The 24106-nt window shown below is 40.6% G+C and overlaps 1 protein-coding gene and 2 long non-coding RNA genes across 6 annotated transcripts in view; 2 read left to right on the plus strand and 1 right to left on the minus strand.

Annotated features, from left to right (window-relative positions):
- Positions 1–2907: 2907 nt before the first annotated feature.
- The window catches only part of LOC115176077 (pre-B-cell leukemia transcription factor-interacting protein 1), a 35278-nt gene continuing 14079 nt past the window's right edge, over positions 2908–24106 (plus strand). The window contains exons 1-6 of one of the 3 annotated variants that reach the window (XM_029735861.1): positions 2908–3051; positions 5875–5987; positions 20919–21000; positions 21152–21234; positions 21408–22017; positions 22749–22958. In XM_029735861.1, coding sequence (XP_029591721.1) covers positions 5913–5987; positions 20919–21000; positions 21152–21234; positions 21408–22017; positions 22749–22958 — 1060 coding nt within the window. In that variant the 5' untranslated portion in view covers positions 2908–3051; positions 5875–5912. Of the gene's footprint in view, positions 3052–3107; positions 3194–5874; positions 5988–20918; positions 21001–21151; positions 21235–21407; positions 22018–22748; positions 22959–24106 lie in introns of those variants that run through there. The other 2 variants (XM_029735863.1, XM_029735862.1) reach the window with 2 other exon arrangements.
- Positions 11603–13632, minus strand: LOC115176080 (uncharacterized). Its single transcript, XR_003872157.1, has 3 exons — positions 13527–13632; positions 12179–12396; positions 11603–11955 (listed from the first exon to the last, which is right to left on the minus strand). It is a non-coding gene; the product is annotated as an uncharacterized LOC115176080 (long non-coding RNA).
- Positions 12390–19157, plus strand: LOC115176079 (uncharacterized). 2 transcript variants are annotated; one of them, XR_003872156.1, is made up of 3 exons: positions 12390–14502; positions 14699–14821; positions 15310–19157. It is a non-coding gene; the product is annotated as an uncharacterized LOC115176079 (long non-coding RNA). The 2 variants fall into 2 exon arrangements; XR_003872155.1 differs by having other exon boundaries at positions 12390–14821.

Here is a 24106-nt window from a genome sequence, read left to right on the forward strand (position 1 = left end):
TCAGACATAAGGAAGTGGATGGCTGCAAATGTTCTACTTTTAAACTCGGACAAAACAGAGATGCTTGTTCTAGGTCCCAAGAAACAAAGAGAACTTCTGTTGAATCTGACAATTAATCTTGACCTCGGCGTTACTCTGGACCCTGATCTCTCTTTTGACGAACATATCAAGACTGTTTCAAGGACAGCTTTTTTCCAGTGTACTTCCACACTGAGGAAGAGGCAAATAGAGAAGTTTTACTCCGCCCAAACTCCACAAACAGCCCATGAAGTGAGGAATTTTGATATGGAGGTCAGTAGCTAGGTTTCCATCCAATTGGCAACAGATTTTCATGTGAATCTAATAAAATCTACATAAAGAAAATATGCACATTTTCCAACAAGTGGTGTGTTTCCACCAAACTGACCTGTTGCTGATAAAAATCAGTGCGTGGTGACGTAGTACACACAAAATGTACTTTTTCGCTTAAATAAAACTTTTATTATTGCATGCATATTTACTAAATGAAGAAAACCTATGTTATGCATGTATGTAATTGTCTTTAAAAAAAAGTCTTTGAACACAAAAGTCATGCATCTGTTACTTTCTGAAGGAGCACTAATGGTATCATTTTATACATATATTTATAAGATAGTCGAATGGACCGCTCTAAGTCCTCAAAGATAGAAATCAGGCAGGAGGAGGCGAGATCTTCTGTGACCATTCTAGCCAATGAGAGGACACGTACACCATTTAACAGCAGGCCACAGAGAAAGATAGGACTCATTGGTGGCAGGTAGCCTAGTGGTTAGAGCATTAGACTAGTAACTGAAAGGTTGCAAAATCGAATCCCCGAGCTGACAAGGTAAAATTCTGTCTTTCTGCCCCTGAACAAGGCAGTGTTCCTAGGCTGTCATTGAAAACAATAATTTGTTCTTAACTGACTTGCCTAGTTAAATAAAGGTAAAATATAAATAAAATCGAGATATAGGCTCCATTACAGTCTGTGATAGCATGGGCAGTGCCATTGAGGTTATCTCAATTTTAAAGTGGTCAATTATCTTCTTTTTCATTGGCTGATTGCTGCCAACTTATAGGAATCCCCACCCAGTTGACTACTTTAAAATGGTAGAATACTTCAATGGCAATGGCAATGTCCATGTTAAATCAGGTTATAGCCATGATGAGTCCTGTATCTCTATGACAACAGGAGATATCTCTATGACAACAGGAACAACTCTGATATAGTCTTTTTTCCCCAAAGTTGCTGAAATGCCACATGTGGTCCACTTTTAACAGTGCATTCCTAACAACTTAACCATTACAAAACTTCTACTTGATCAAATAAGCCTCATGTAGCAAATTAGCAATTACATTTTTTGTTGACTAAATTCGACACTCAATAACCACGTTTCCATCCACAGTTCTTATGTGAGTAAAGACATAAGGAAAGAAAACAAATCACAACAGCTGTGATAGAAACAGGAAGTTTCAGTGCAATTTTGTAAATGCCGACAGATCATTTGTTTGTTCGACATGGTGGGATATTTCTTAGTGTCGGTAAAATGTATTATATGAGAAATGGCGGTGGAAACGCCCAATGTGCAATTATTGATATAAAAAAACATTGTATAGAAGTAAACTTGGAGTCATGATATGGTGTGTGGTCCTCCCACTACAACTCGGGAAACCATGCAGTTTATTAGGCTAAAGATTAAATTACTTATGATGAACTTCACAGGATGGTGAAAGTGCACAGTGATCTTGATGCTCCTTTCCAAGAAATATCAAGGGTCTGATTCTGGTGAAATAATGATGCTTGACTGCCATTTGACAAATAAAAATATTCTCCCTTCTATTCATAATCTCATTATGTAATCTCAGCTCACAGATCACTGCACCTGTACATAGCCCATCTATAATTTAGCCCAAACTACTACCTCTTCCCCTACTGTATTTATTTATTTTGCTCCTTTGCACCATATTATTTATATTTTAACTTTGAACTTTCTTCAAACTACAAATCTACCATTCCAGTGTTTTTTTTGCTATACTTTATTTACTTTGCCACCATGGCATTTTTTTGCCTTTACCTCCCTTATCTCACATCATTTGCTCACATTGTATATAGTCTTATTTTTTTCTACTGCATCATTGATTGTATGTTGTTTTACTCCATGTGTAACTCTGTGTTGTTGTATGTTGTCGAACTGCTTTGCTTTATCTTGGCCAGGTCGCAATTGTAAATGAGAACTTGTTCTCAACTTGCCTACCTGGTTAAATAAAGGTGAAATAAAAATAAAATAAATAAATAAAAAATAAATAAATGTAGACTAGCCTACGCAAAGCCTTCCTGCACTATATCTGCCAGCTGTTGGCTTGAGCACACGTGCCAAGACCAGAGTAGGCACATTTGCTATTTAACGCAACAGTTTGTGACAAAACTATTGGCAGAGTTAAAAATGTGATGGAAACACATTGAATTTTAGATTTTTATGAACTTAAGGAGGTCAAATGTGGTTTGGGATGAGATTTCATGGTTACAATAAATTACAATAGGCCTACAGGTGTCCAACATAGACAGACAAAACTGTACCGTTTATTTTACAATCTGACGAAAGTAGGGGGCAATAATGAAACAGATGGGCAATCTCATGCAACAGGGTTGAAGTGGGATAGCCAGGCTGGAAGTCCCGACAAATATAGCTCACTGCAAACACGTCCAATGTAAGGCTGGTTGAAGTTGCCTCCACTCCCGTATATAATGTGCACATGCAAGCATCTTATCATCGGTGAAGGAAGGGGTCTGTATCCATTACCTACCGCGTTCACCTGCGCACGTCAATCAAGCCGTTTTCCTGACACAACACTTCACCCTGGTTGGCTGTTCTGTTTGAGGGAGGTGACGCAAACGGCCATATTGACATCCCATTGGAAAAGACAGTGTGAAGCATTGGAGTGACGCAGCTTGGAATTCCCACATTTTCCGACGTTCACGACAGGAAAGCTGTCTGTGAAATAATACCAGGACTTATCGAGCTAAAACGGTGAAATTGCAGTGAAGTACGCGGGGTAAGAACATGTCTAATATTACTTTGGGAAAATTATTTGGTGTGGTCAACGCTATTGGAAGCGGAAGAGAGAGAGAGAGAGCGAGAGAGAGAGAGAGGTTAACTGTGGGAGTGATTGAATACTGCAGCCTTTGTTTACCATGGTAAGCTGATCAAAATATGCTGCATGTGTCTACAAACATTTATTTCCTTTGAGTTTGGTGTCACGACTTCTACTCTTATTTCACCTCTCGCTGGAGCAATCGGGGACAATTCACAACGGAAATGTAAGGCTCTGGCTAAAAAGAGAACATGTCGTCCTGGTTTTGTCGAAGACTAATCGAAAGCTCAGGTTTTGTTTAGCTAACAACTAGCCTCCAGCCTAAGTTCCAACTGGATCTGACTTTTTGCTCATATCTGAACGGCACAGATACGATAGATGCAATTTAGGCTACAGCGTGAGGCCCTAATCAAGCAAGGTTTAGTTTAGTTTATTAGGAGCCTCATTAGCTACTCATTAGCTACTGCACATAAAAAGTACAAATATTTATGTTAACCTTTTTAAACTAGGCAAGTGAGTTAACACATTCTTATTTAGAATGACAGTCGAGGGACAGCCTTGTTCAGGGGCAGACAACAGATTTTTACCTTGTCAGCTCAGGGATTCGATTTAGCAACCTTTCGGTTACTGGTCCAACGTTCTAACCACTAGGCTACCTGCCGCCCTATGAAAGTACAGAACAGTAATAGACAAGATATGACATTAAATAAAATTAGTCATACATACATACATACAGTTGAAGTCGGAAGTTTACATACTGAGAATGTGACGAAAGAAATGAAAGCTGAAATCATTCTCCACTGTTATTCTGACATTTCACATTCTTAAAATAAAGTGGTGATCCTAACTGACCTAAGACAGGGCATTTTTACTAGGATTAAATGTCAGGAACTGTGAAACTGAGTTTAAATGTATTTGGCTAAGGTGAATGTAAACTTCTGACTTCAACTGTGTGTTTGTATCTCTCGCTCTCTCTCTCTCTATATATATATATATATATATATAGAGACCCCTGCAAAATTCAGTTTTACTATTTTTAGGTATGTGTTTGTGTAACATGAACATTTTGGTTTTATTCTATAAACTACTGACAACATTTCTCCCAAATTCCCCCCAAAAATGTCATTTAGAGCATTTATTTGCAGAAAATGACAACTGGTCAAAATAACAAAAAAGATGCAGTTTTGCCAGACCTCGAATAACGCAAAAAAAAGGTCTGGAGATTGGGCTGCCATGACAGGGTCTTGATCTGTTGGTCCCCAGATCATCACCGATCCTCCACCAAATTTCAGTGGGTGTGAGACACTGGCTTGTAGGCCTCTCCAGGTCTCACACCCACTGTGAAATTTGGTGGAGGATCAGTGATGATCTGGGGGTGCTTCAGCAAGTCAGGAATCTTTGAAGGAGGCATGAATCAAGCCACGCACAAGGTTGTCCTTCTGCTCTGACAATGTTCCCCAACTCTGAGGATTGTTTTTTCCAGCAGGACAATGCTCCATGCCACACAGCCAGGTCAATCAAAGTGTAGATGGCCAGCTCAATCTCCAGACCTGAACCCCATTGATCACATTCCAGAGGTTTTCAAGAGGAAGATGGATGGTCACAAGCCATCAAACAAAGCCGAGCTGCTTGAATTTTTGCGCCAGGAGTGGCATAAAGTCACCCAACATCAACGTGAAAGTCTGGTGGAGAGCATGCCAAGACGCATGAAAGCTGTGATAGAAAATCAGGGTTATTCCACCAAATATTGATTTCTGAACTCTTCCTAAGTTAAAACATTTGTATTGTGTTTAGAAATGAATATGAACTTATTTTCTTTGCATTATTCGAGGTCTGACAACACTGCATCTTTTGTTATTTTGACCAATTGTCATTTTCTGCAAATAAATGTCTATTTTTATTTGGGAAAAATGTTGCCAGTAGTTAGAATAAAACAAAATGTAAATTTTACCCAAGCGCATACCTATAGATAGTAAAACCAGAGAAACTTGTGTGTGTGTGTGTATGACAGCAAAAATACTGTTTACACACTTCATATGTACATTTTTAAATACAGTACAGTTTAAATTGGATCATTAGAAATAAGAGAGGCGCTGTGATACAATGTTTTTAAAGTTAAACTTGCTTTTTGCCTGAGTAACCTCTTGTGCCAGACCATTCTATGATGACATGGGTCTATACATAACTAAGCGACGCATTAAATCTATTTTTGGCGTGGGTACCGTAAAGAAACCCATAGTGGCGTGTCTGAAGTATATGCAAATAGATTATACAAGTGAGAATACAAAAAAAGGATCAGTCTGTTTTTAAAATGGCCACTCCCTCTATCACAATTCACTAACTATGTTTGCCAATGTTATCAATGTCTCTACATTTTTGCAATTTCTTACTTTTTGTAGGGCGTATAGGCTTTTGTGTAGGTTACAGATTACAATTATTGCAACTGGAGTTTAAGGTTGGCTATGCAGTCTATTTCTCAGATGGTTTTCTTAGTGTCAAATTCTTCACTGTAGCCCAATTGTGACATTTTGGTGTAATTCAATTTCTGATATGTTGGTTTGAAAAATGACTTTTCCAAAGCCGTGGTAATATACTGTCGTGATATTTCTTCTGTACTGAGATACTTTTAGGCCTATATGAATAGTTTGTTCAATTGCATAATGAGAACACGGTGCAAGTATACATGTAGAAACTGCAGACATTTTAAAACCACATAATGAGTTATTATTGGGTGATTCATAATGCCATTTGTTACATGAGTCAGTGAATCTCTGTCCTCTACAGAATAAGTTGTAGTTGCTGTGCTGAGCACCAAGGGGGCAATGTCTGACAGCAGCAGCACAGGCAGCAGCCGCAGTGGATCCTCGACCAACAGTTGGACCATGCTGTCCCCAGAGGTAAGATATACACCAGGGTTTCCCAACTGGTGGCCCCAACTGGGGCCACCAGTTGGGGGGGGGGGGCACCCAACTGGTGGCCCCCCCCCCCAAGTTTTCTGAGCAAAAATAAATACAAATAAAATACTTTTTGTTTCATAGTAGGACATAAGACTGTAATAACACCAGGAAATTGGCTCCAAGTGATTTTAATTTAAGAAGAATTCCCACAAATAATATTGACACGTGATTGTATACAAATGTAAGCAAGGTTTGAAATGAATGTTTTATGCAAACATTCTACTGTATCTGTTTGGCCTTCTTGCAGTCAATTTGCAGTCTACAAATTATTTGTAATTGTGTTCCGGCCCCCCGACCATCCACCCAAGAACAAATCGGCCCGCGGCTGAATCTAGTTGATGATCCCTGATATACACCCTGTACCAACCTATGGTGTGCCAGCCAGACCTGGGTTTCAAATACTTAAATCTATTAAATACTTTGCCTGTTTGAGCTTGCCTTGTTTAATAAATCGATACTAAAGTCCCAAAACTGCAAACCCCGCTTATGACACTCCATGCCAGGTCTAGCTAAAATCTCTAGCCCAATGACCACTCAAACCTGCCCAAAAGGCCTGAAAACTAGGCCATTTTTTTTATACTGCAAGAGAGGAGTTGCAGCATTTATCCAATAAACCCTTTTTCCATAGCATTATCAAGTCAATTAGGAAAGAATATCAACAGAACTTGTAACGACTTCAGACCCAATCTTTGGTTTATCATTTGAAATAAATCCCTTTTCTGCATGTGCATAACTACAGTGCATTTGGAAAGTATTCAGACCCCTTCACTTTTTCACATTTTGTTACGTTACAGCCTTATTCTAAAATTGACTTAACCCCCCAGATTTTTCTTCTCAATCTACATACATTATGACAAAGCAAAAAAGGGTTTAGAAAATTTTAAATGTATTAAAAAATACACTGAAATATCAGTCACATAAGTATTCAGACACTTTACTCAGTATTTTGTTGAAGCACCTTTGGCAGCGATTACAGCCCCAAGTCATCTTGGGTATGACGCTACAAGCTTGGCACACCTGTATTTTTGGGAGTTTCTCCCATTCTTCTCTGCAGATCCAATCAAGCTCTGTCAGGTTGGATGGGGAGCGTTGTTGCACAGCTATTTTCAGGTCTCTCCAGAGAACTTCGCTCAGGTTGGGCCACTCCAGGACATTCAGAGACGTGAGTGTCCCAAAGACAGCCAAGACAATGTAGGAGTGTGTGCTTAGGGTTGTTGTCCTGTTGGAAGGTGAACCTTTGCCCCCAGTCTGTCCTGAGCAGGTTTTCATCAAGGATCTCTCTGTACTTTTCTCCGTTCATCTTTCCCTCGATCCTGACTAGTCTCTCAGTCCCTGCCGCTGAAAAACATCCCCACAGCATGATACTGCCATCACGCTTCACCGTAGGGATGGTGCCAGGTTTCCTCCAGATGTGGTGCTTGGCATTCAGGCCAAAGAGTTAAATCTTGGTTTCATCAGACCAGAGAATCTCATGGTCTGAGTCTTTAGGTGCCTTTTGGCAAACTCCAAGTGGGCTGTCGTGCCTTTTTACTGAGGAGTGGCTTCTGTCTGGCCACTCTACCATAAAGGCCTGATTGGTAGAGTGCTACAGAGATGGTTGTCCTTCTGGAAGGTTCTCCCATCTCCACAGAGGAGCGCTTTGAGTGACCATCGGGTTCTTGGTCACCTCCCAGACCAAGGCCCTTCTCCCCTGATTTTACAGTTTGGCCGGGAGGCCAGCTCTAGGTAGAGTCTGGTGGTTCCAAACCTCTTCCATTTTAAGAATGATGGAGGCCACTGTTCTTAGGGACCTTCAATGCTTCAGAAATGTTTTGTTACCCTTCCCCAGATCTGTGCCTCAACAAAACCCTGTCTCGGAGCTCTACGGACAATTCCTTCGACCTCATGGCTTGGTTTTTGCTCTGACATGCACCGTCAACTGTGGGACCTTATCTAAACAGGTGTGGGCCTTTCCAAATCATGTCCAATCAATTGAATTTACCACAGGTGAACTCCAATCAAGTTGTAGAAACATCTAAAAAATGATCAATGTAAACAAGATGCGCCTGAGCTCAATTGAGTCTCATAGCAAAGGGTCTGAACACATATCTAAATAAGGTATGTTTTTTATTTTTAATACATTTCTAAACCTGTTTTTGCTTTGTCATTATTAGAGGTCGACAGATTATGATTTTTCAACGCCGATACCGATTATTAGATGACCCCCAAAAAAAAGCCGATGCCGATTTTATTTATTTATTTGTAATAATGACAATTACAACAATACTGAATGAACACTTATTTTAACTTACTATACATCAATAAAATCAATTTAGCCTCAAATAATGAAACATGTTCATTTTGGTTTAAATAATGCTAAACAAAGTGTTGGAGAAGAAAGTAAAAGTGCAATATATGCCATGTAAGAAAGCTAACTTTAAGTGCCTTGCTCAGAACATGGGAACATATGAAAGCTAGTGGTTCCTTTTAACATGAGTCTTCCATATTCCCAGGTAAGAAGTTTTAGGTTGTAGTTATTATAGGACTATTTCTCTCTACGATTTGTATTTCATATACCTTTGACTATTGGATGTTCTTATAAGCACTTTAGTATTGCCAGTGTAATAGCATAGCTTCCGTTCCTTTTCCTCGCTCCTACCTGGGCTCAAACCAGGAACACATCAACAGCCACCCTTGAAGCAGCGTTACCCATGCAGAGCAAGGGGAACAACTACTCCAAGTCTCAGAGCGAGTGACGTTTGAAACGCTATTAGCGTGCACCCGACTAACTAGCTAGCCATTTCACATCGGTTACACCAGCCTAATCTTGGGAGTTGATAGGCTTGAAGGGGTGGGTATAATTTGTGGAACGTTCCAACAGGAATCTGTTCCAAAAAACGTAAAGTAAATGGTTGCCAACCAACAACGCATACAAAGTAGCAACGCATACAAACCTAGCTAACTAGCTGCCGAATAGGCATCAACTCACCACGTAGCTTATTCTTAATGTTTGTCCATAGGCAAACAGACATGTGAGGACAGACATTTTTCGGAATAAACGTGATGAGTGAAAAACGCAATGAAATAGACCACTCCCTACCCGGTATCTTATTCTGCCGCTATACAACTTTGTATGCGTTGTTTTTTTGGAAACCTTGTTATTTACGAAGTTTTTGGAATAGATTCCTGTTGGAACGTTCCACAAATTATACCCACCCAGGTTTAAGTCATAAACAGCGCAATGCTTGAAGCACAGGGAAGGGCTGTTTGAATGAATGCTTACGAGCCTGCTGCTGCCTACCACCGCTCAGTCAGACTGCTCTATCAAATCATAGACTTAATTATAATATAATAAACACAGAAATACGAGCCTTAGGTCATTAATATGGTCGAATCCGGAAACTCATCTCGAAAACAAAAGTTTTTTCTTTCAGTGACATACGGAACCATTCCGTATTTTATCTAACAGGTGGCTAAGTCTAAATATTCCTGTTAGGCATTGATGTTTATGGTTAGGTACATTGGTGCAACGACAGTACTTTTTTTGCAAATGCGCTTGTTAAATCAACACCCGTTTGTCGAAGTAGGCTGTGATTCAATGAAAATTAACAGGCACCGCATCGATTATATGCAACGCAGGACACGTTAGATAAACTAGTGATTATGTTAAGCATTAGACTAGCATTAGACTAGCATTAGACTTGTTTTTACAAGTCTAATGCTAGCTAGCAACTTACCTTTGCTTCCTGCTGTCCTCGCGTAACAGGTAGTCAGCCTGTTAATCCTTGTGGAGTGCAATGTAAGGCAGGTGGTTAGAGCGTTGGACTGGTAACCGAAGGTTGCAAAAACGAATCCCCCCTGAACAAGGCAGTTAACCCCCGTTTCTAGGCCGTTATTGTAAATAAGAATGTGTTCTTAATCTGACTTGCCTAGTTAAATAAAGGTGTAAATTAAAAATAAAAATTGGCAAATCGGTGGCCAAAAATACCGATTGTTATGAAAACTTGAAATCGGCCCTAATTAATCGGTCATTCCGATTAATCGGTCGACCTCTAGTCATTATGTGGTATTGTGTGTAGATTGTTGAGAAAAAATATTGAATCCATTTTAGAATAAGGCTGTAACGTAACAAATTGTGGAAAAAGTGAAAAAGTCAAGGGGTCGGAATACCGAATGCACTGTATATATAAATCCGACAGGAGAGTTTGAGTGAAAGTTGGACAGAGGATCTCAATCTCTGCGCAATAAATATTTGGAAGAACTTAAACGGATGTTAGTGTATTTTCTGGCAATTGAGCCATATGTTAAGACTACACTGCAAAAAGTCAGCTCTCAAAAACAAGAAAAACAAGCAGTAAAATATTACTTAAAATAAGCTAAATTATTTGCCAACAGAACAGGAACATGCTTTTGCAATCGTCTTGAAATAAGGCTATATACCCTGGAATTTACAGAAACATTCCATATTGTGCTTAAAATAAGTAACCCTGACTAAGATAAATGTACTTCTACTAGAAATGAGATTGGCCTGCTTAAAGAAAGAATGAATGTCATTTCTTTTCACTTTATTGAGGACTCAGTATATCCAGAGGCTGATATGGGCAGAACAAAGGATGCAAAAACAACAAATGCCATTGGTGGTCAAGGTGAAAATGTAAGACCTATGACAAGATAACAAACGTAACCTTGCTTTAAACCTTCTTATAATAAACAACAAACGCCCTGCCTATTTATTAAAGGTTATCGGTTCTCGGATCGGCCGATACAAAGTTCTGTTATCGGGACCGGAAATTAAAAAATTGTATCGTGCAACCCTAGTCAGTAATGAACTTTTTCCACTAGGCCATAGCCTTTTTTTATATGAAGAAGTCATGTCCTGGTTGTGGATGGCGTCCGAGAGGACTTCTTGTCTGCAGCACAGAGAGGAGTGTCGCAATGCACTTGGGATATGTGAGGTAAAGGTGTAATAACGCCATGAGATACATCACGCTGGCATAGATGTCCTCTTTTTGGAAGGTCACCACAGGCATGGTTCCAATGGCCAGTATGCAGTTGGTTTCGCAGACAATCACGACAGGGCTGAAGAGTGATCTCACCTGAAGAAAGGTGTTGGGGTCTTCTGCAGACTGACACATACACACAAAGAGAAACAAAAATGACCTCAAACAATTCACACTCTTTGTATGTTATGGTCAAGTATGAATTCTAATACATGCACACATTTCTTACCTCAAGAATGTGAGCATAGCCTCACTTGCATGTTCTTACTTCTTTGGAGCCACAGGTGATGGGAACATGTCTGGTAAAGCCTTCATCATGGCGATTTGAGTTCTTCACTGTTAAACTAAACTAGTCTCATTTGATTTACTGCAGCCAGTTATTTAAACAAACATTAATACTTTCATGGGAACATTAATACTTTCGAGTTCCCTCGATCGAGGATCCACCGGAGTTCATCCATAACCTGACACACACAGACAGACCGAGACAGAGAGTCTTACACTATCTAGCTGGAGGCATAGGAAGCATTAGCCTGGTCACTACCAGTCCGAATTCTCGCGAGCTCACTGTTTTACATTTGCCTGAAGTAGTTTACCTCCGTCCCTGCTATGGCTTCTCACGCTGCTCAGTTGCCACACCGTATCTCATTTGAGATTTGGTCTGGTGTTTACCAGGCTAAGGAAGCATAGGCCTACTTAAAATTAATAAATTTGCTTACATGACCCAGTTCTCTGAAGCAGGGATACGCGTGAAGTATCTTGGTAGGTCTGTCCTGCTCCTTGGTAGCATCAGTCGATAAAGGCCCGTCTTGCTTGGAATTCAAGGTCCAGGAGCTGGGAAACATCCTTTTGGTTGGGTCTGGCTTTGGTTTTGTACATCTCCTGTAGAGTTTTATGTCTCACCTGGTTCTGTAGGCTCTCAGTAGTTTCTGATGCCAGAACACATTATAAACCCGACCAATTAATTAATTTAGACTGAAATTAAGACCAATGTTTCCGCTGGTACTACTACTCCTCCCCCTCCCCCAAAACCTCTCATTCCACAGGAAACACTGAAGACTAGTCACTTTGTTTCTAGTCCCTCGTTTAGAGTAGTAGTAGAAGTTGCATTTATACGGAAACACCATCGACTATTTCAATTTGTGTACTTACCATCCAACTGTTCAACCTCTGGGGTGCTGCATCTAGATTGTGGGGATCTCTCCAAGATCAAAGTTGAGGAGGTAGACTCGTCAGTCTCATCAGTTGACATCTCCTGGCTGCTCTGAAAGCTAAAGCTTCGTGGCCTCTTTCTCGAAGGGGTCGCTCCCTGCTTCTTTTTGGGGGTTGTCACATTCTGAATCCTTTTCAAAAGCTGCTTCTTCAGTTTCCTAACAAATTGTTTGTTATAAATCACTAAACAAAATCGAATTCAGAAATGAAACGATACAAGCAGACACATGTTGCCCTGATTTGATATGGATGAAGCACATCCCTTCTATTTTAAATGTCAGATGTTTTGCAATTTGGCTGCCAGGTATCCAATAGGTCCCAGAGGAGGTGCCTGGTCTACACAGGTCTGATTCTTGACCCTGTATAAGACATACATTTATTTAATGGTAATTATAAAGGCAAAGAACACCACCCTAACACCAAAACAACTACATCTTTAGATACATGTATTGTAATGGCCAGGAAATGCTTCTTTGTTTAACAGGAAACACTGCCTGCATGGTTAGATTAAATGTCTCCCAAATGTCAAAATCTAACATTTACTCATGGTGAAAATGAGACAGTCTCCAAATGGTTCTCCTTCTGAAGAAGTGCTCTGGCCCGGGAGAGAGATCATGTAAATCCTCCTTAGAGAGGCTGGGCAGCATGTCTGTGCTTATATTAGCAGCTGGAAAACACATTTAACCGCATGGTAAAGAGTTAAGTAATTAGCAACTAATACATAGTTTATAGATGCAAAGTGTCAGGTTGATATAGGTTGAGATATTAGCATACTGTCTTCCCTTTTCAGTTAATTCAGGAATGATTTACCAAGCTAGCTACTGTTAGCTAACAAAATTAGACTACCAGTATATCATTAACGTTGACGTTAATTACTTTAAACCAAAAGATAGTGCAAGCTAATGAAAATAACTAAACGCAAAATTGTCGCCCATATTGAACATCTTAGTTACGTTAATCTTTGTTTGCCAAGCAAGCCGTCTTTGGCGCCCTTTCTATTTATTTTCGATTGTCAACAGAAAGGGCGCCAAAGACGGCGACGCTAAATAATCGACGGTGTCAGTCATTAGGGCACATTTACACCTTACGCTATTTCTGGCAATAAAACACTATCAATCTAACCAAAGTCCAAGTGTTTTCAACAAATGGCCATTCGTGCAGTTAACTTCTAACAGTCAACGTTACCTAGTTAAAATTAGCATGCTAACTTGGTTTGCTAACTTTCCAATTCAAATGAACGTTAGCTTGCTAAGGAGAAAGGTAGATGGTATAAACAAATTGACATTACCTTTTAACACTGCGGTTGATATATGATCCATGCCCGGATATGTGTAATCCATTCCATCTTCATTCATGGTGTTCGATGACTCAAAGATTTGGACCGTCTTTGACTTTTTATTTATAGGCCTCCCTTATGTAGCTAGATAATGTGACGGAGTGCTGAATATCAGCACGGCTGTGATTCGGTCGTAGGTACGAGGCCATAGGCCGAGTGCTGAAGATAATCAGTGTAACAGCATGACCTCGAGTGTAATGTTGCTTTTATACAACAGTTCTACAAGCGCCATTTATTAGTTAACAGTAATAAGCACCAAAAGATTGATTTGCTTATTTTGCTCCGCCAACACACACACAGTTCCACAACTGGGCTGGACTGTTGCCAAGCACCACAAACATTTTCCTTCACACTAGCTTGCTACTTTGTGTAGGTCTACACGTTACCGTCCTCTCCTGATGACCATTCATAATTTAACTTAAATGTTAGTGGAAATATGTTCATCTTTGCGGTGCGAAGTTTGTTACAATCTAAGATAACGATCGTTAATATAATTAAAGTTTATTAGAACACCTGTAAAGCGGAGTGATACATGTATCGTTAAAAGTCCGTGCTGTTATACTCTACTCCAATCAAATTACTTGGTCGTATTATAAATACTTGTGAACATCATTTTCAGTTATTTACGCTCTTTTCATCGAAAGCAGCGGGACCGTTTTACTTGAGTTTGCTTTTAGTAACGTTCAAGATGCTTTGGCGGTGCGTTATCTGCTGCGTTTTTATTACTTTTTCATTGAAACTGTTATTGAGCCGTATCAATAGATTGTACAGTCGCAGCCCTGATTTCTAGTTGCTCTGTGGTATTGACGGATGCACTGAGGAATATAGAGTGTACAATTCTTTCTATCATGTAAAGAGAAGACACCTACTTGAAGGCACCGGACCAGCTGAACAGCCATCGGAGGAAAGCCAAGTACCACCGGAACAAGTAAGTAGCTTGCTAGGATTCTTTTTCTTTCTGGATTAAACTTTTTTTTTTCTGAACTATTCGATCATTTTAGCTATAATGGCTAAAGCTGGGTTAATGTGAAAATGATAAATGGGAACACAATACTTAAAGCTCTATTGGTGAAACTAAATACAATTTCAAATAATAATCTGTTTCTTTGATATGTGGTACACAGGACAACATTCATCCCGATCAGTTTCTAGCTAACTCTAGCATCACTGATCAGCAACTCCATACACCTGACTTGGATGAAGGGCAAAGGGGCATTGACCAACATGGAGCTGTCACAGTGCAACAAGTAAGTTGCTCGGTTGTTAGCAATCTACTGAAATTGACAATTTTTTTTGAAGTACTTGGCTATACTAATAGCATTCATAGTCTTCACAATCACTTTTCCTGTCACAAACATTATACTTGTTATGTACTAGTAATGTCCAGCCTGCACATGTCAGGATAGAACATTCAATGTCAACCTTTTTTTTTGGGGGGGGGGGGGGGGGGGGGGGATCTGACAACACATGCCACTGCTTTTGTGATAAATGCCAGAGCCAAGCATCGTCACACAGGTAAGATGTTTTTTTCTGAACAGAGCACAGCATTTGGTTAGTTACATTATGCAGAGCATTTTGTAGTGGTTCAGTGATGGTTGAGTTCATTCTTAGTGCTAGGTTGTCCGCCTTAGTATTGTTGATGCCTTATGTTAATGTCATAAGCAAAATCTGTATATCATAAGTATACATGATGGTGTGTTCCAACCTCCATGATTGATCTGTCTCTCTCACTCAGAAAGGCGTGAATGACATTGTTGCTGGGGTACAGCAGTATCAATCATCACTATTGGACAACCTCAGGAAGCAGATGGAGGCAGTGCTAAAGAAGCATTCAGGAAGCACATCAGGTCAACTTGAAAAAGATGCAATGGATATATTTGACAATTTCATTGACCCCTTTTGCTGACGTTGCAGCAACATTTAGACAGGACAGTGTTATTAAGAAGCAGTTTAGCTGTTTGGACGCAGAGGAAATTCCAATTGCTCGAACCATATGCAGGATGAAATGTGGAGGATCAAAATACTTTTTCATCAAAGACAAATTATTTCATTCTGTACCATTAGTCAAAAGTCTAGAACAGTTCTTATCACACCCAAGGATTGTGTCTATGGTTGAAAAGAGACCCCAGATGTGCAGGGAAAGTGTTTTTTTTCATGACATTGTTGGTGGTCTTCTAAAATCACATCCCTTATTTTCAGAGGCAAAAGCATTGCAGATTGTTCTGTACACAGGTGAAATAGAGATCTGTAATCCACTAGGATCCTTTGCATCAAAAAAACAAGTTAATGGTGTACTACACCCTAGGAAATATAAATCCAAAATACAGGTCTAAACTGGCTGCTATCAGGCTACTTGCCATGGCTAGATCAGCAGACCACCATCAATCTGGTGTAGATGTAATATTGAATAGAATCAAGGAAGACATGGATGCATTGTACAGTGGGGTTAAAATGCAAACTTAACGGAGAGAAAACAATTTATGGTGCCATGGCCTCTCTGGAGACACCCTGGCACAACATGAACTATCAGGGTTCAAAGAGGCATTGCCTACAGTAAGTGCAGACACTGAGTGTTCTTTTGAGGACATGCAGTCACACTTCAATGAGGATGCATGTCAGACAGTGTGATGAAATAGAAAAGGCAAAGACGGACTTGCTTCGCAACAGCCTGAGAACAACCTATGGGATCAATAGAAGGAGCGAGTTAGTTGAATTCTCATCCTTTGATATACAATAAACTCCGTAAGACATTATGCATGGAATTCTGGAGGGCGTAGGTAGCCCCATTGGAAATCAAATGTGTTTTGAATCATCTTGTTTTGTCAGGACCGATTGATCTGGACTCAGTGAATTCTGCTATTCTTGGTTTCCCTTATTCCCCTCTAGATGTTAGAGATCGGCCATCCCCAATTTCTTTTAGTACATTAACGTCAAGTGATGGTAAACTAAAACAGTAATCTGGGCAAATGCTTGTCCTGCTAAGGATATTGCCATTTGTTTTGGAGAGTTTGGAAGCCAGCGTTCAAGGGCCCCTTGACTCTCCGGATGATACGGATTGGAGACCTGATGGGAAATACAGTGTCTTTAACACATCTGAGAACAGTTTTGGCAAAGTTGGTTCCCTGATCAGTTTCGATTACTTTAGGGAGTCCAAACGTAGAGAAGAACTTCACTACAGTCTTAGCCGTTATAGTACGGAGAGGGATAGCCTCTGGGTATCGAGTAGCACTGCACATTGTTAGTATGTACTGGTTACCTGACCTGGCTTTCGGCAACGGACCTACAAAATCCATTTATCACTCGTTCAAACGGTTCCCCCACCACAGGAATGGGGCAGAGTGGTGCACAAGGAACTGTTTGATTCGCTTTCCCAGTGAGTTGGTGTGCATGACATGTTTTACAAAATTAAACCACGTCAGACTTCAAACCTGGCCAGAAGAAATGTCGAAGGACTGTTATAAGTCTTCGTGATCCCCAAATGTCCAGACCACGCCTGGTCATGGGCGAGTGACAGCACTTGGTGTAGGAACAACCACTTGACACACTTCACTCACTAACTGTTATGAGCTACCCATTTACGCATCAAAACTCCTGCTTCCATGAAGTAGGCGGTCTCCCTAGTTTTAGCTTCCTCTGTGGAAATTACCGAAGCAAAACACTTGCTAGTGTCTCCCTTTTGACATTCAATCACCTTCTTGGGGGTGACAGACAGAATGCCATGTAATTGGTGTGCGATTGCACTTGAACCAATTTATCATCTGTAGTTTTGATTTCTGGCTTGTCTGTTACCTCTAACACAGGAGTGACGTTACCACCATTGATATCGTTCCCTGGTAGCAATGTGACTCCTTTTACTGTGCCACACCGGTGTCTTGTAAGATTTGTATGGGCTTTTGATCAGCTTGTTCTCCAGTTAAGAGGTCCCGGGTTCAAATCCCAGATGAGACCCCATTATGTTACGCACGCCTCTTGGAGGAGGGAATGCAACACCCTGCTACACTCAACTCCCCGTGGAGTGAAAGAGGTATGGGAATGCAGGTGCGGGTAAGGATGACACAGGCAGAGAATTTCTGTTAACAGGGAATGTATTTCCTTCACACGGTAATTTGGGGAAAAGGGGCTGGACGGAACCAAAGCAAAGAAAGTAAATGTTAGTCCTCTCACCTGCCTACCCACTACTTACCTAACCTTAATGCCACCTGGCGCGCTAACCAAATACAGGAGGTGGTCCACCCAGGTCTTACCTAGTGTGCATAGACAGAGTACACACTACGGGTATATGCATGCCCGCAGGCCTCTTGCTTAAGCACGCCCAAGCTGTCTTCCCCTCCCCCCTGGGAACAAATGAAATAATTACTAACTTTAAAGTGAACAATTTCAATAATCACAAACACAGTCCTTTTGGCATACACATACCACAGCAGGACCGGCTACAAAATCCTTTACGGACCTACAACGAAACGCAGGACATACAAAGAAGCTCTCCTTCCTATCAATGGAACACTGGTTTTTATCCAGCTGCAGAAGGAGTTTGTAATTTCCAACAGCTGTATCCCCTAACGAGAGGGCGGGATCAGACCTCCACTCTGCAATGGGGCTGACCAATCAGCTGCTTGGGGGAATCCAGGAAGCCATTTCCTGAAATACATACATATACACAGAAACTGGGGAGCATAACATATACACAACTGATAATTGAGCTAATAGAGATTGTACAGATAGTATTTGCACCTATTCTTTCCATTGCGACTGTGTCTAGGTTGAAGTTACTCATTGAAAATCATTTGAAGCATTGGAAGGAGCTTTTCCAGACCGCAATGTTACACCTTAACAGCATTATATGATACATTTTCCATCACATATAAAGTCATTGGGTCCAATGGTTAGACATGTGTATGCAGTTTGAGTCTAAACATTGTTTCTTTAAAAAATGCGCTTCCAAGCTCAATTTAAAAAAACAATTTCAAGTCTTTGATCAATCAGAACCAAATATATGAAGCTGCCAAAAGTTTGACAGTTCCATGCACCTGATTTTTCAAATGAAAGGACGATGGGACAGAGGTTAAAGGTCTACAATATTTACATGGAACATTGAGGGACTTCCTAGGTTTCAATGAAGTAAACCATGCTGTATCAGTCAAATGGCTTGTAATAAATGCATAACTCAGAAGTCCATGATCTTTGCTAAAGTTATGAATGCCAGAATTTGGACTGGTCAAAAACATATTTCTTGTTGATTCTAGGCTTTTATTGTTTGGAATATCAACCATTTCAAATGATATGCTTTGATAGAAACATCATGGCTTGTCAAGTTGAGGTCCCACACCTTGCACAGGCCACTGAGTTAGCGGATGCTGAAAAGCTGGTTGATTTTTACCTCTTGTTACACAATTAGCAACAAGAGCCAAACTTATGTACAAGTCAAATACTGTCTTGGGGATGTAATAGAATTGTACAACAGTTCAAATGACTCATAGTGTGTTCCCCAGATATGAAACGTGTACTATCTTTTGTTTTGTACTGTATTTTGTCTACATGATTGCTGTGTTGTGTGTAAGATTGACAATAAAACAGTGAATTCCATTTGGTCATTATCTGTTCTTAATATGTGAAGAGATGGAAAAAGGATAAAATGCTTGAAATAAGAAATTCACTTTGACAAAGCAGTTTTGTAGTGTTGATCAAACAGCTTTATAATTCTGGTAATTCTAGTTTCAAGCATTAAGTTACTCAGAACCAGTAATACAATCTCAGTAACAAGTTATATCTTATTAAAATAATTAAGGACAAAAAGCTTGAAACAAGTGAAATGCTCTAACATAACTGCCTGGTAAGAAGACGTATCTTGTCAGACAAAAAACAAGCATATATTACCTTGATTTAAGATATTTTATCTTACTTAGATTTCAATTTTTGCGGTGTATACAAACTGTTATAAATGGCTTGTTTGCAGACCCTACAGACCCAGATAGGCCAATATGTAAGCTGATGATTTAGCAGCTTGCTTAGTTCAAATTGACAGATTAATTTATTCAACATGAATAGCAAGGCGGTTTCGAGGTAAGTGCTTGTCGCCCAGTAACCTGCTGGTATAGGCTACTGAAGATGGTGTTGTAATTTTAATCAAATATAAATAATATGGCTAGGAACTGAATTTGCTTGTCAACAACAGCCAGTGTTTTATAATTTTTTTGAACTGTAACCTAATCTGACTGTTACTTCAATCTAATTGTTTTCTAACAACTGATCGGCAAATGCGATAGAGCTTTGATAACTTCCAATTTAATGATCTAAACAGGGCCATTAATAATTGCATAATAACAAAGGGCTACAACAACAATAAACTGAAGTTATAGACTATTTAAATCTGTTTGCCATGTCCAAGTAGGCTACACAAGTGGCACACATTGGCAATGGCATATAAATTAATAGGCTACAGATGCAAATGTATCATTCTCCGCATTTTTAATGTCAGTTTCATTGAGGACTTTTTCCTCCCATAACAGAAGCACGCAAGGGAGTTTCATAACTTCCATTTCAAATTTCCAGCCCTCGAGACCCTAGATCTGAGCATGGGTAAAACACTTCGCTTGATACGGTTTATAAGCAAAGTCGACATTGGAATGGAATTTTAACCACCCCCGAGCAAATGTATCTAATGCGCCCGTAGTCGTTTTCCAGTGCTTTGTCGCTGTTATTTCTTGATGCGCATCAGTTCTAGCTTGTTAATGTTTTATGGAAAAAGGATTGGTAAAAAAAGAGGTCTCCATAAGGACAATCTAAATGTCCTACAACTGGTATAAAGTTGTCACGATTGCACGCGTTCTGCTCTGTCTTCACTCACGCGACTAGTGGACTCGGCTGCCTGCTGCAGCGCTCTCAACACACTCTCAGACACCCCTCCAGCCCTCCCCATCACGCCCACACAGACACAGCAACAGCCTGCCTCACTGCCTGATAGTCAGCAGCACCAGGTCACAGTGAAAGAGATGATTTTTTTTAAAGAGAAATGTCATAGCGGCTGCATTTTCACCTACGACATTGTTTTTCAAAGTAGCCCAATTTGTGGAAAACCGTGACCATGCTCCAGGCATAATCAAGCAAATGCTCAAAGTATTTGAAATTGAGGTCTGGTGCTGACACCTTGCCAAATGTTATGACAAAAGAATAGGCTGATCACCTCAACACAGCATTTGATTATAGATTAGTATTCAATGCTGTGAGTTTTATATTACATTTCCACTTTACCCACATATTCTGTATCAGTGGCAGTGTGAATGAATGAATGAATGGTGAGGTGAATAGACAAAGGTTGAGTTGACCATGAGAACCCTATGCCCTCAGGAAGCTGCTGAGAGCGTGGGTCCAGTGGATGATGGGACTGAGAGTCTTTGTGATGTCCCAAGTCTGTCAGAGGAAGTCACAGGTACCTGATCTCAATCTTACACTGATACTGTTTCCCTATGCTTTCTGTGTGGGGTTTTCTGTTATTGTCCAAATGTATGGATGTTGTATAATGAAATTGTGTGGATGTTATTCATGTTATGTTATTAATGTTTTGTTGGATGCTGTTCTAGGGGCCACTGTGGAGTCTAAGCCAAGTGACCCGGAGACTCCAGTACAAACAGTTCTGTCAGAGGAGGGCCAACAGGTCTGTACTGTGAGTCCCTGATGAACACTGCTTTCTGATGGTATCGTTCTCACAGCATAATCTTTCATAATACAGTGTTAAAAATGTTGTCTTACGTTATATGGCAAATGATGTCTATGGTTATACCTCTTTATTACCAATTAATATAAAGGTTTGTGCTTTTATTCTCCTCTGATTCCTAGGTTTGCCAGGAAACGACTCCTGATATCTGCGAGGGCCCTGTCCCCTCCATCCCTACCCTGTTAAGCCCATCCCTGTCTAGCCATGCATCCCTTGACCCTGACCTGGCGAGTCAACCTGAACCCCCCATCATCCATGATATGGTAACCAGCTCCCCCACTGACAATGAGCAACTCGCTGCCATGCCCTTTGTCACTCATGTCGACCTGGTTGTGCCACTGAATGTTCCCTTCACAGAACCACCCCCCTCAGAGGTTGAGCCTGAGTTAAGCCCCGTCCCTGAGAGCTCCACCCTTGATACCCACACTGTTCCAGGCCCTGTACCTGAGAGTCTTGCCCTAGAAACTAGTGCCGAATCTGACATAAGCATTCACACAGACTCTCTCACCCCAACGGGCCCCCAAGCTGACACTGTCACTGATATTGGCCCCCTCCCAGAGAGCTCTGAGGAGCCTCTAAGCCCTGACCCAGAACCCCATGCTGCTCCAGAAAGCCCAGCCCCTGATGCTCCTCCAGAGACCATTGGTTCAGAGGACGCAGCAGAAGAGCCAGCAGTGGAAAAGGAGGAGACTGAATTGCCTGAAAAAGTGACTGATATACCAAAGGAAGACGGTATGGATTTGTACACTAGGTTGGAAATCAGTAAACATTTTCTGAGATATGGCATACAATTAACCCTAGAACATTATGGTTTTTCATCCTACAAGTACCTGATAAAGAATGTTGTCTGGTGTCCGTCCGTTTAGTCTACACATCAGATTTGCCTACTGGGTTGTAATCAAACTGAATAAATACCATTGTACAAAATAATAATTTGATTGAATATAGTTGTCTTAAGAATATTTAGTTTATATTGAATATTTGTATATTTTGTACATAACATGCACGCACGAATATGTTCTGTATTATTCTGCAAAGGTCTACTGCAACACGTTTTATTTGTACATTTGATGAGTAATAGAATCCAATCCAGTTAAAGAATTTGCCATAAACACCAATGATTGATAAATAATGCAAAACAGACATGTGAAAGAAAATCAACATCAGAATCCGATGAAGACCCCACATTGTCATCGTCATAGTCGATTTCAGGCTCAGTATCCGATCCTCCATCCGACTCCAGCTCATCCAAATTCAAAAAACATGGGTGTTAACACACCCCGACTCAACGAACAGTTACAAAAACTACATTTGAGTTCGAATTACACACAAGATATATCTACATTCAGCGCATTCTACCATCTAACACTTTTGTATAACATTTTCAATAGCTTTAGTGCATGATTTTATTTAATTTAGCTTATCATCGATCTTTCTGTTCTTCTTGTCTGTTCCTCTGCTAGAATCTCCCAGTAGCTTTGACTTTGGAAGAGCTGACACGAGTTCTGAGGAAGGAGTTGCTCTGAGGAGGAGATATGTGGCACCAGAAATGACATCGGAAGATGAAGAGGTGGAGTTCAAAATGGCTGAGAAGAAAGAGAAGAGCTTCTCTATGAACACATGCATTGTGTGTGCCCTTGTCCTGCTCTGTCTAGGGTCCCTCTTCCTCTCCGGTGAGTTCAACCTAAACCAGATTTTGCTAGTGTAATCTTTTTCCATTTATTTTCTTATGGAATGGACATTTTTTAATATACACACACACAGACTGTACAATGCGGCAATTTCATTCTTATGATAAAATCTATGACTTAATGCATTCGGAAGTATTCAGACCCCTTGACTTTTTCCACATTTTGTTACAGCCTTTGTCTGAAACTGATTTAAAAAAAAAAAAAATCTTATCAGTCTACACATCAATACCCCATAATGACAAAGTGAAAACAGGTTTTTAGAAATGTTTGCAAATGTATTAAAAATAAAAAACAGATACTTTATTTACTTAAGTATTCAGACCCTTTGCTATGAGACTTGATATCGAGCTCAGGTGCATCCTGTTTCCATTGATCATCCTTGAGATGTTTCTACAACTTGATTGGTGTCCATCTGTGGTCAATTAAATTGATTGGAAATGATTTGGAAAGGCACACACCTGTCTATGTAAGGTCCCACAGTTGACAGTGCAAGTTAGAGCAAAAACCAAGCCATGAGGTCGAAGGAATTGTCTGTAGAGCTCCGAGACAGGATTGTGTCGAGTCATAGATCTGTGGAAGGTTACCAAAAACTTTCTGCAGCATTGAAGGTCCCCAAGAACACAGTGGCCCACATCATTCTTAAATGGAAGAAGTTTGGAGCCACCAAGACACTTCCTAGAGCTGGCCGCCCGGCCAAACTGAGCAATGAGGGGAGAACGGCCTTGGTCAGGGATGTGACCAAGAACCCGAAGGTCACTCTGAAAGCGCTCCAGAGTTCCTCTATGGAGATGGGAGAACCTTCCAGAAAGATAACCATCTCTGTAGCACTTCACCAATCAGGCCTTTATGGTAGTGGCCAGACGGAAGCCACTCCTCAGTAAAAGGCACATGGCAGCCCTCTTGGAGTTTGCCTAAGGACTGACCATGAGAAACAAGATTCTCTGGTCTGATGAAACCAAGATTGAACCCTTTGGCCTGAATGCCAAGCGTCACATCTGGAGGAAACCTGGCACCGTCTCTTCGGTGAAGCATGATGGTGGCAGCATCATGCTGTGGGTATGTTTTACAGCTGCAGGGACTGGGAGACTAGTCAGGATTGAGGGAAAGATGAACAGAGCAAAGTACAGAGA

Source organism: Salmo trutta, chromosome 36 (genome assembly GCF_901001165.1).
Source record: "Salmo trutta chromosome 36, fSalTru1.1, whole genome shotgun sequence".
Lineage (NCBI taxonomy): Eukaryota > Metazoa > Chordata > Actinopteri > Salmoniformes > Salmonidae > Salmo > Salmo trutta.